Source organism: Tupaia chinensis, unplaced genomic scaffold, assembly GCF_000334495.1.
Source record: "Tupaia chinensis unplaced genomic scaffold, TupChi_1.0 Scaffold000610_1, whole genome shotgun sequence".
Classification (NCBI taxonomy): Eukaryota; Metazoa; Chordata; class Mammalia; order Scandentia; family Tupaiidae; genus Tupaia; species Tupaia belangeri.
Genome location: NW_006160129.1, coordinates 3,403,452 through 3,415,735, shown reverse-complemented (window position 1 = coordinate 3,415,735; position 12,284 = coordinate 3,403,452). Strand labels below are relative to the sequence as shown.

The window sequence follows — 12,284 nt, the reverse complement described above, 5'->3', positions numbered from 1 at the left end:
GTCGGGGACGCGACCCACGTTCGACTATGTGGCAGTCCAGTGACATAGCCATTATGCTAACTGCTGGTCCCTTGAGGTTGGACCCAAATTCTAACCCAGGTCTGCCGTGCAGTCCCAGCCTGTAGAGCACAATGTCTTAGCAGCATGTGCCACTGTGCCTCAGCCTCAGCTTTCAGGTTTCTGTTTATTTATTTTTATTTATTTTTATTTTTTTCAGATTTTTTTGCTGCACATGCTTGCTGGAGAGAGAAACAGAGATGGGGGTTACATGCTTGCTGGAGAGAGAAACAGAGATGGGAGTTAGTGAGAAATCACCCCTCGGGTGATAGCCTGCCATAATCCCTTTGCTATTGTCCTTTTGGGTTTTGGACATGTGTGCACATGCACCTGGCGTGTTTTACAGGTCACTGGATCTGGAACTTGAACCATGCTGTCAGCCATGTGGGATCCAGCATGTTAACCACCAAACCACCTGCTGGACCTGGGGCCGAGCTTTTGATACATAGACACATATGAACACCTGCACATACACATTGCCATTCCACACAACCCTCACACCCCACACATCCTTAAACACTCTCATACACTCATGCATTCATTCTCACGCTCACCCATACACAGTCATGCACCCACACATACTCATTGATATGCTCACACATTCAGACCAGCCCTCTCACACTCCCAGTCATGTTCTTGCAGACATCCCCACACATGACTACAAGCACACATGCACGTGTTTCTTCCTCAGGGCGTACATGAGTGTTCATCAGCAATTTGGTGCCAGCACATACCCAAAAGACTTTCTGACTCCCATTTGTGTCTGTACTCCAGGTTTTGGGTCACTCTACATGACAGGAACCTCAGGGACCAAGTGACCAGAGCAGAGGTGTGAGGATAGAGAGAGAGAGAAGCAACAGGAGGGTCTCTAGTGGCCTCTCCAGGCATCTAGGCCCTGTCCCCTCTGTCACCTCCTTGGCATCCTCCTGGCACCAAAAGCTGAGATTGTGGGCCTAAACCCAGCTCTGCCCAGAGGAGCTCCAGCCACCAAAGTCACTAGGAAGATGGGGCCAACCCCTGTAGCTTGGTCCTAGAGACAGAGAGACAGGGAGCTGTGTGGTGCTCCTCTGATGGTCACAGGACGCAGGGCTCTGGGCTTGCTTTTCAGGGCCCTAGAGTCATACTGGACTTGGGAACCCCTTCTGAGCTAATTTTCCTTATTAAGTTTATATAAATAGAAAGAAATATTGGATAGTCAATGTGTACTTGTTGTTTTTCTTTGCCAGTCTCTGTTAATCCATCCTGGTTGTGTGTGTTCATGTGCTCAAGTGTGCATGCATGTAGGTACATGTGTGTGTGCATGCAGATGTGCATGCATTGGGAGAAAGGCAGAGCAGGGCAGGGCAACTCACCTCACTCTCACCAGGCTACCACCTGGTAGAGGGTGACCCAGAGGAGAGTGTGCCAGGCCCAGATAGAACATGATGGTGGCTTTAGGCTGTACAGGCAGCCTTGGGCTACAGTGCACACTCTCTGGAGGTCACCTGGGGTCTTACAGCTCTGTCCATCTGGAGGCCTGAGCTACCTCCAGAGAGAGCAATTCACCATCAGATAGACTCACCTTGAGGAAGGAAGGACAAAGGCAGACCCTGCACCTTTAGGCAGGAGGACTATATCAAGGTGCAGAGACTCTGTGTGAGCCCATTGGAGGTTTGGTGGCTCCAGGGGGTCACAGAGACCAGAACTGGGCTTTCAAATGCTTTCTTTTTTCAGAAAAAAAAATGTTCTTAATCTTAGAAGGAAACTCACTACAACCTACAGGAATGGACCCGTCATCCCTGGAACCTAGTTCTTCGTTCCCCTCTCTCTCTCTAAGAACCCCTGCTTTAGCCCATTTTGAAACCAGAGCCCTTCTTCTGGTGGGAAGGCCATCCTGGCCCCAGTGGCGGCATGGATCTAAGCAGAGCCTCATTCTCCTGCCGCCTGCAAAAGGGACTCAGCTAATGCTAATGCCACTCATCTGGCTACTTGAATCCCACCCTCCCCAAGTTATTTATGCACATTCACAGCCTCTTGCTCATTTCTCCTAGGGGCCTGGGTGAGGGTTCTAAGCATACCCAGTTCCTGGGGGTAACTCTTAGGCCTGTCCGTCCAGTGGTCTCACAGGCTTCTCTTTGTGCCAGCATTTGCGGAGCTACAGACGGACATCCATGAGCTGACCAGTGACCTGGATGGAGCCGGGATTCCCTTCCTGGACTACAGGACCTACACCATGCGGGTGCTGTTTCCGGGAATAGAGGACCACCCTGTCCTCCGGGACCTTGAGGTGAGAGGGGGACCCCAGCCTAGTGTAAGAGCAGGGGAGCATGTTGGCGACCCTGAAGTCTAGCCCTTTCATTAGGAGGTGAGAAAAGTGAGGCCAAGGAAGGGATGCAACTTGCCCAATATCCCCCAGCTTATTGACACCAGCCAGCTCCTTTGGAGGATGGAGCCATGCCAGGGCATCTCAGAGCAGGGATGTGAGTAGGGCTTTGGCCTTTAAGGGGGCATGGGACTCTTTGAGGACCAAATGGAGACTAGAGGCACTCTTCCCAGAAAAAAAAAAAAAATCTGCACATATACATAGAAATGTGAAATGAGGGGCCAGATGGTAGCAGTGGTGATACAGTGGTGTCACAGCTGAACCCACACCAGACAGAGAGGTCCTGGGTTCATATCCTGGGGCCTCCCTTGGCACCCTGAGTGTACAGGTATATGCCTGTGATCTGGGCCAGCTGGGACTGTGGGTGGCTCATACCATGGGGACCTTACTGGGGGTGCTGTCTCTTTGTCTATGTCTCTGATATCTCTCTATCATATAATAAATAAATAAACTTAATTTTTAAAAAGGAGTAAAAAATATGGTAAATAAGTTTAGAGAGTTCATAGAGCCTTGTTTAGGAAACCATTATACAAAGGCTCTTACCACTTAGCTGATGCTCAGTAAATGCATAAGGGATTTCACCACTTGGTGTTTAGTTGTGAAAGATAAGTGATCGCTGGAAAGGGGATAGAAATGTGAACGATAAAAACACAAGTGTCTTTCCCACCAGCAGGGACCTCATCTCCTGAACATTTCATCCCACTGACTGTCTAGCATAGTATCTGGCTTATGCATATATTCATACTGTGCTTTGTTCCAAAAGGACTTTGGAATGGCTTATAAAGATAAATACCAGAGAAAAGCAAAACATGCAAATGAGGAAATGAGGGGAAAATAATCATTATAAAGAGTGATCTTTATTGGTTGACTGTTATTAATATTCTGGCACAATTTTAAGCACTTGCTCATGCATTCATTTATTTAACCCCCCGAGAACCCTCTGGAGTAGGCAGGCTCACTTCACAGGTTAATGGTGGTCTGAGGCCAAATGACTGATAGTGAGTAGAGCATGGATTTGAAGCCAGGCAGTTAGACTCTGGAGTCCTTGGTCCCAATGACAAACTAGACAGGCACTAGACTTCCGGAGTGCCACATCAGTGGCCTACCTATGGTTCTGGATATTTTTTTAGAATGGATCAAATATGAAGAAAAAAACGGGGGCAATCAAACATCTTTGGCCAAAATAACAACAATGGAAAATAAGACTGAATTCAAGATTTGCATTGTCTGTGAAGTAACAGCCGACCCGTTACTCATGAGTTGTGGGTTTTGCAAATACTGGTGCATAATGGAACACCTACAAGGGCTTACTAAGAGGCTGGAGCAGGCTCACATCAAACACAGCAATTGCTCAGGGACGTTGGTAGCACACATTGCTTCAGCTTCTTGTCAAGCGAAGCCTGTGAGCGTGCATTTCTGTAGTGAGGTCATGGGCGCTTCTGTCTTGGCTCCTTGGCTGATAGATACCGTGGGGCACCTTCAGAGGCTGTGGGCAGTGGTTTCTGCGTCCTCAGTGGTAATGCACATTTCCTCTCTGACTAAACACGTGCATGTGTATGCGTGTACTTACATGTGTGCTATTTGTGCAAATAAAAGTGCTGGTCTGTCATGATACTTTCATCTGTCCATTTCCTTGGTCTTACTTCTTACTTTTGCTCCTCTTATTCCCACTCGTTCTTCTCATCCTTTAATCTTTTCTCCACTTTCACCTTTGTTTGCTTAAAAATACCACCAGTGTTTGGGGCCAGCAGGTGGTGTGGTGGTTAAGGTGCTGAACTCCCACGTGGCCACCATGGTTCAAGACCAGAGCTGGTGGCTTGCTTTCTCACTTTCCCTCTCTCTATCTATCTACCTTTCTTTGGGGTGCATGTGCTGTATAGAAAAATGAAAGAAAGAAAGAAGAAAGAAAGAAAGAAAGAAAGAAAGAAAGAAAGAAAGAAAGAAAGAAAGAAAGAAAGAAAGAAAGAAAGAATTCTTTAAAAAATAAATAAAATGCCAGTGTTCATAGAGCACTGAAGGGTATGCAAGCTTCTGGTTTTAGTGAAACATAGTAGTGATTAAAAGATGAGAAAGTCGTGTATGTGTGCGTGTGTGCGTGTGTGTGTGAGTGAGAGTGTGGTTGGATATGTAGACTATGCCCATACCTTGTTTATCTTTGTAATTCTAACCTCCAGCAGAGCAGAGTGCCTGGCACATAGTAGGTATGCAGGAAATGGTGAATGAGGGCATAAGAGAAAGCCTGCATGTCTACCCACATCAGAGCATAAACGGCAGTCCTGGAAGAGAAATCATGTTGGAATATCCTCATACCCCTCCATGAGTGAGATGGTTGATAATCTAAATAAGAATTCAGTTAAGATGAGCATACAGCATTATTCTCTCTCTCTCTCTCTCTCTCTCTCTCTCTCTCTCTCTCTCTCTCTCTTTTTCCACTACTTTGAAAAGTCTGGGTAGGTTGCCTTCAAGGGAATAACTTTTCAATTGGATTTTTTAAGACCACGCCAAACCTGGCTGACCCGCCATCCAGCATGAACACTTCCGGGCCAGCCACCTCTCACACAAGCTGTTCTTCTGGTGAATACCCTACCCCAGGCTGTTCCTCCCCCACATTACCATGCCTTATCATGGCCTCTTCCTCATCTGATACCTTAAAATTTCCCTCCAGACCTGAGTATTCTCTATATTTTTTTCTTTATCAAAAAAGGGAGACTCTCTGGCTCGGCTGCAGGTGCAAGAGAGAGAGGACACACTATTAGTGACCGAGGCTGCATGGGGGCCTGGGTTCAATTCCTGGCCCAACCTAGCTGGGTGGCACACAGGTGGCACACACCTGTGGCCCTTGCTAACAGGGAGACTGTTGAAGACGTGGCAAGACCCTGTTGAAAATACCTCTCTGTCACTCTCTCTTTCTCCCTCTCCTTCACTCTCTCTCTTTCTCTCACTGAAAAGAAAAAGAAAGAGGGGCAGTGAGGAGACCTTCTGATCCCAGCCTCCTGCTCACGACAGAGTCAACAACCAACATCACCAGTTTCCCTGAATATGAAGCCTGCAACATGGCTAATCATCAGGTGTGGGCTCCGAATCAGGCAGATCATTCAGCTTTTTTTTTTTTTTCCAATTGTGGTAAAATATAAGTGACAGAGAATTTACCATTTCAACCGGCAGCTCAGTGGCATTAAGTATATTCACATTGTTGTGTATCCTCTATCTCCAGAACTATTTTAGCTTCTCAAACTCTATACTCTATATTGCTATTAGAGAATAGATCCCGGGGCAACTGGTGGTGTAGCGATTAAGGGGGCTGGATCCCACATGGCTGACCATACAGTTCGAGTCTTGGACTCACCGGCTTGAAAACACTCTGGGTATATGTGTGCCCAAAATCCCAAAGGAGGGAGAAATGGAGGAGATGGGATTATGGCATGACCATTCTCCGTGGAGAGTGCTTTCTCACTTTCTCTCTCTTTCTTTCTCTCTGGTGTATGCATATGCCCTCTGGCAAATTAAAAACAACAACAACAACAACAACTCTGCATCTCTCTCTTCATTCTGATCCTGACAACCACCATTCTGCTTTCTTTCTCTACCAATTTCACTGCGCCAGGTACCTTGAATGAGTGGGATCATACAGCATTTGTCCTTTTGTGACTGGCTTATTTCACTGAAACAATGTCTTCAAGGTTCATCCATGCTGCGGCATGGGTCAGAATTTCTTTTCTCTTGAAGACCGAATGGTATTTCATCGCATGCATTAATACAACCACATCTTGTTCATTGCTCACGCGGCCAAGGACATGGGCCGCTTCCCCCGTTGCCTGCTGTGCACGATGCTGTTGTGAACACGGGTGTGCAAGTGTCTGTTCAAGATCCTGCTTTCGATTCGTTGGGTCTAGACCGAGAACATATGGCTTTTTCATTTCCAATAAACTCACTAATTAACTGCTTGTGGACAGAAATCAACTTTTACTGTCCCACATTAGCCCGGGGCTATGTGAGATCCAGGGATAATGTGTGGATTGTGAGTTTTTTATTTGTTCCCAACCCCTCTTTACCATTGGAATAGTTCCTCCCTCTTAGTATTCTGAGTAGGAAAGCATTTGGAGGGACGCCATGGATGAATCTAAAGCAGTGTTTCCCAGCCCTTCCAGCCATATCGCTGGCAAGTGTGAAGGCATAGATGTTCTCTTGTTTGAGAGAGTGGAGAGCAGACTACCAGGCCCCCTTTTGTGACCCCTGGGTGAAATCTAGATGTTCAGAGAAGGGGACTTCCTAGGCACTAGGCATGCACCAATCCTTTAAAAATATAATGGTAAATCATACACTCCCAATTTCAACGTATCATTGGGTCCTAAACTCTAACCTATTGGGTTACAATTAAATTTTACTATTCAGTTTTATACTCACAGACTTCAACGAAATTGGAGAGCCATCTGGTGAATAAAGAAAAGTCTTGTTTCAGAGGGGAGTTTGCTCAGGGGTGGGTGGCAGGCTACAAAATAGAATTGTTCTGGATACTCTGTGCCAAGATACTACCATTCCATCTTCTCCCTCATACAACGGGAAGGCAATTCCCACCTTCTATACCCCCAAGTCACCACACCAGTGCTTTCAATACTTGGAAACTCCTGGGCAAGAGGGGACTGCGAAAAGCAATCCGAGGAGTCAGAAAGGCAGGTAATAAAATGGCTGCTATTTAAATGTGCACAGTGTGTGCTAAGCACTTTACATACATTATCTTATTTAATGGTCATAAAACATTATGACATAAGCGCTCATAGTCCCATCTTAGAGATGAAGCTGCAGAGCCCAGAGGTGACAGAATTTTCTTCCATGCAAGAGTCATTGTGGTTTCTCTGATTCCAAAACCCATGCTTCTGGATTGCATCCTGCAAGAGAACTTCAACAAGTTTGTAAAAACATAGAATTAAAACATCAGTTAATTTTGGTGCAAAAAAAAAATTTTGGAATTCATGCTTAGTTTTTTCATAATACACATTTTCTATGAACTTGTAGAAGACCCCCCTCTCCTACTTATCTCACAGCAGTGGTTTTATGAACACCTTCCTTCCCATGACCCCAGACACTTCCTGCCCTTAGGGCATGTACATTTTGCACACAGAGAAAGTGCAGCCAGCAGGAAGTCCAGAGTGCATCTTCACGCCAACAGTGCCCTCTAGCTGGCCCTGTGTCTTCATCCATCTCTCCAAGTGCCATTGTGACAAACTTCCATGTAGGCTGCAGGGGCCCACACAGGAAGGCTGCAGAGGGAAGGCAGAGTTAGCTTTTAGACAGCTCCCAAGTCCAGACCAGGGCTAGATTCAGCAAAAGATGGGGAGGATGGACAGGCACTCAGGAGCCCAATGAACTGGGGTTTGGAAATCCAGCACAGCCCTTCCCCAGCTGGGCAGTCTCCTAACAGCTTCAACAGTTACTGAGAAACTGTTAAAAGGGGATCGTAACTCAGCCTTGCCTGATTGAAATGCTGTATTGTCAACCTAAGAGGTAAACTGAGGAAAGTTTGGAAATCAGAGGAGCTTATTTGAGCCAAGTGTAGGGACTGCAACCTGGCGGACACACTCAGGTTGTCCCAAACACGTGCTCTGAGGTCTTATGATGCTAAGATGGGGAGGATGGATGGCACCAGTTGTTGGGGGACAATTCTCCTTGGCTACCAGGATCAATAACAAGGGTGGTAACTGCCCGAGTTTGTGCAGTCTTTGGGCAGGAGTCCTTGTGTCAGGTAGCAGTGGTCTCTGTGAAGGTCATGTTCTGGCAGAGTCCCTGTGACAGTTCTTGTCATCGGTCATGCTAGTGTGAGAAAACACTCCTTCCGTTGCCTTCTCCAGCATGATTTAGTCAGGGCTTAGCACAAAGTGCTAACAACTTTCACAGTAGGTGATGTGCCCAGCCCTGTGCATTGTACACGGAGGTGGCCCAAGAGATGGCCTTGCCTGTTACTAGACAGGGTTGCAGAGATCAGCTCCAAGGATGTGAAGGACAGAGTAGGATGTGAGCGTGTATGTGCTGTGGGAGTAGAGGCAAGGGGCTAGCCACAGAGTCGGAGGGAGATCAGCGGGGGACAGGCAGAGGTGTGGGTTAAGGCGTGGGCTGATGACAAGGTGAGGCTGCCACATGGCTCTTGGCCTGCGCTCATCACTCCCAGTGGCACAGGAACCAGGGGAAGCCAGAGGAGGTGGGGCCCACCTTGAGTATGAGTTCTCTAGGATGGGTAGAGCCCAGTCAGGGTGGGCTGCGGGGGTGGCCCTAGTTAGCACCTAGCCTAACTGTGAGCCTGCTGGCTCTGGCCAGTTCCCATCTCGCACCTAAGAGCTGGCCTTCCAAGGAACAGCACCACCACAGTGAGGGAAATCTAAATGGACCTGATATGGCAAGTGCGTTCCCACCAGCTTCCAGACCAGGAGAGCTGTGGAGGCCAGCAGGAGAGCTCAATGGCAGCTCTTCTCTGCAGAGTAGGAGCGGGTACACAAGGGGGCTCACACTAAGGGTAGGGCCCGGGTCTGACTGATCCCTGCCCTGAGCCAGAAGAACACAAGGAGCTCAGGTTTGAGAGTCATTAATGTCCCCATCTTTCATGACCTTGGGCCAATGGGACTTTCCCTGGCTGCCTGTCTTTCCCAGTCTAAAAGCTTGAGAGTAGAGAAAGATAAAATTACTGCCACTTAGTAACAGGACTGCGTCAGGCTGTGCTGTGCACCGCAGGCTTTTCACACATCCTCTCAGTCCACACGACAGCCCCAGGAGACGGCAGGAGGCGAAATCACTGCTGCCCATGGCCTCGCTCTGACCCTTTCTGGCCCTCTTCTGGGTTGTAGAGTCTTGAGAAAGCATCTTATCCTTTTGGGGCTCTAGGAGTAATAATAAGAACTGCCTTCTAGGGTGCTGCATGGGTTAAATGGCTCAGTATCTCTAAAGCCACAGAACGGTACTCGGCTTAGAGTAAGATCTAGAAGCGTATTTGCTGTTATTGCCTTCGTTTTGCTGATGAAGGCGCTGGGTCTACCGAGGTCCTGCTATTGGGAGTGGCTGCAGCAGAACTAGACGTGAGCTTAACTGACTCTGAACTTCTTTACTGTCATGGATATGACACTCCTTCTCAAAGACCCGGCTGGTATGTATGTCCCCACGAGGGACACAGGATCAAAACGTGGCTTCCATGGTACCTCCTCTCTCTGTCCCCAACCCCTGCCTCCTCCAGCACTCTGCTCCAGTGGACATGCCCTATTCCTGTTCTCACAGGGCCCCCTTGAGGGCAGAGCCTATTGTTGCTCTTCTTTTCTTCTTCCTTCCTTCCTTCTTTCGTTCCTTCCTTTCTTCCTTCCTTTTTTCTTTTCTTTTCTCTCTCTCTCTTTCTTCTTTTTCTTTTTAGAGAGATTTTTGCTATAGGGCACATGCTTTCACCAGAGACACAGAGAGAGCAAGTGAGAAATCACTCCCCATGGGGGACAGCCACACCACAATCCCTTCTCCTCTAATCTCTTCTCAGGATTTTGGGCATGCATATACATATGCCCAGCATGAGTTTCAAGCCACTGAGTCCAGGACTCGAACCACAGTTGGGCATGTGAGAGTCTGGTGCCACAACCACTACACCACCTGCCGGGCCTGCTTTCTTTTCTTTATTCATGATAAAGTATGTGCATGTGAGAGTGAGAGACAGAGAGAGACCACCCTCCACAGGAGTCACACCACAGTCCCTTCCTCTGGGCCACTGGATCATGGGCATTCATACACATGCCCGGGATTGCTTTCAGGCTGACCAAGCTAGGGATTTGAACCATAGTTGTCACATGGTATTCAGCTTTCTTGAGCAGTGCATTACTCCTGTGCCATGGAGCTGGTTGATTTTTCCAGTAAAATTTGGCTTTAACAAAATTATACATGTAGTGCATGCATAGCTGGGTAAATTTCCCAAGTGAGTGCACCCATCAAGCCATCATGCAGATCAAGAAGCAGAACTAGACCAGCTCCGCAGGGCCCCCAGTTGCCCCTCCCACTCACCTCCCTCCCCCAGGACCATTTTCCTTCCACCATTGATTAATTGTACCTGTTTTTAAAAATCTTTATTTGAATGGTGTGATATAAAGAGCATGCCCTCTTGAATGTCTGACTTTTTTCATTTGATATGTTTGCCAGTGTCATCCCTGTTGTGAGTCGTGGTAGGCCACTCATTCTCATTGCTGTGGAGTACCCCATGGGAGGAGCACACTACAGTTCCTTGATCCACTCTGTCACTCTGTTGTGGCTGGCCATCTGGGTGTTCTAGCTAAGGGCTGTGACCGACAGTGCTGTGTGCACATTCCTGTACATCTCAGAAGGTGTCCTCCAGGTCTAGCTCAGTCGCAGACTTGTGTTTACTGAGTGGATAGTCCATTTTCACAGGGATCTTCCAGTGAACTGATGAGGTAGGCCGGAAGATAAAATCATCTTCCTTCTCCTCTCCTGGGTGGAGCAGGGTCTCACAAAGAGTCCCTAAGAAAACTTCAGATGCTAGAGTTAAGGAGTTCTTTAGAGACTTTTAGGCTCACTCTTCCCCCTTTATTCAGGTGGATAAATGTGGGTCCCCAGAGAGGTAAAGGAACTTGTCCAAGGTTATACAGCCACAGAATCCATGTGGAGCCCAGAAGTTCTGGCTCTGAGGCCACCAGTCTATCAATAGGACTCATGTGACTGGAGACCCCAGCCTGGTGTTCCCTCAGCCAGGTTCCCATAGTAGCTTCAGCCTCCTGGCATTCCCATGAGGGCCGTGAGGATGGTGGACTGTGTGGACGGTCTGCCCTATGTGGGCCCCTCAGCAGCTCTGCATCACCATCAGGAAGGAGCTCGTGTTCTGGAAACTGGCAGAAGTGAGTCCAGTCCCAGCATCACCATGTCCTACCTGTGGGGCATTCTTTCTGTGCCTTGGTTGATTCATCTCTAATCTAGGGGTAACGATCCCCCCATGGGCTGCGATGGAGGTTGAGATGATAACTTAGCATAGTGCCCAGCCCTTGGTAAGGACTTGATGGCATTGGCCATGGGGTTCCAGTTGGAGCGAGTGAGAGGTGAGATAGGACATCAACCACCCCCTGGGGAGGTCACTAGGGCCCCTGGCAGATGGCATCAGTCCCCCCCACCCACCTAGGTCTCCTCTACAGGTCCCAGGCTACAGGCAGGAGCGCGTGGAGAAAGGCCTGAAGCTCTTCGCCCAGCTCATCAACAACAAGGTGTTCCTGCTGTCCTTCATCCGCACGCTGGAGTCCCAGCGCAGCTTCTCCATGCGCGATCGCGGCAACGTGGCCTCACTCATCATGACCGTGTTGCAGAGCAAGCTGGAGTATGCCACCGATGTGCTGAAGCAGCTGCTGGCTGACCTCATCGACAAGAACCTGGAGAGCAAAAACCACCCCAAGCTTCTGCTCAGGAGGTGAGGGTGCAGCCAGGTGACTGGCAGGGGGCAGAGCCCAGCCCACCCCACCCATCTGGCTCATTCTGCCTTCCAGACCAGGGCAGAACTCCAGGAAAAGCAACCAGGTTCTGTAAGGTGAAGGCATTAACTTGCTTGGAGCTGGGGCTGCATTACAATGGAAGAACCTGCACCCACTGTGTGTGTGCCTTTAAAGTAGCCATGGCCCATGGTTTACTCTATTGTATTTCTTCTGCCCCTTGGTCTGCTCTCCAGTTTTTCTCTCTGCTCTCTTTCTCCTACGATCTTTATCCTTTCCACTATAATTTTTTTAGAGAAATTTTTGCTATAAGGAGTGTGCACTCACTGACAGAGAGACAAAAAAAAAAAAAAAAAAAAAAAAAAGAAATAAACCCCCCAAGGGAGATGGCCCTGCTACAGTCCCTTCTCCATTTTCCTCCT

The 12,284-nt window shown here is 48.2% G+C and overlaps 1 protein-coding gene across 1 annotated transcript in view; it reads left to right on the top strand.

The window, feature by feature from the left end:
* LOC102467684 (plexin-A4) overlaps positions 1 to 12,284 on the top strand; it is a gene marked incomplete at its 5' end in the record, with an annotated part of 128,583 nt that overhangs the window by 70,354 nt on the left and 45,945 nt on the right. Inside the window, 2 exons of the mRNA XM_006158849.2 lie at positions 2,181 to 2,323; positions 11,575 to 11,843. Coding sequence (XP_006158911.1) covers positions 2,181 to 2,323; positions 11,575 to 11,843 — 412 coding nt within the window. The remainder of the gene's footprint in view (positions 1 to 2,180; positions 2,324 to 11,574; positions 11,844 to 12,284) is intronic.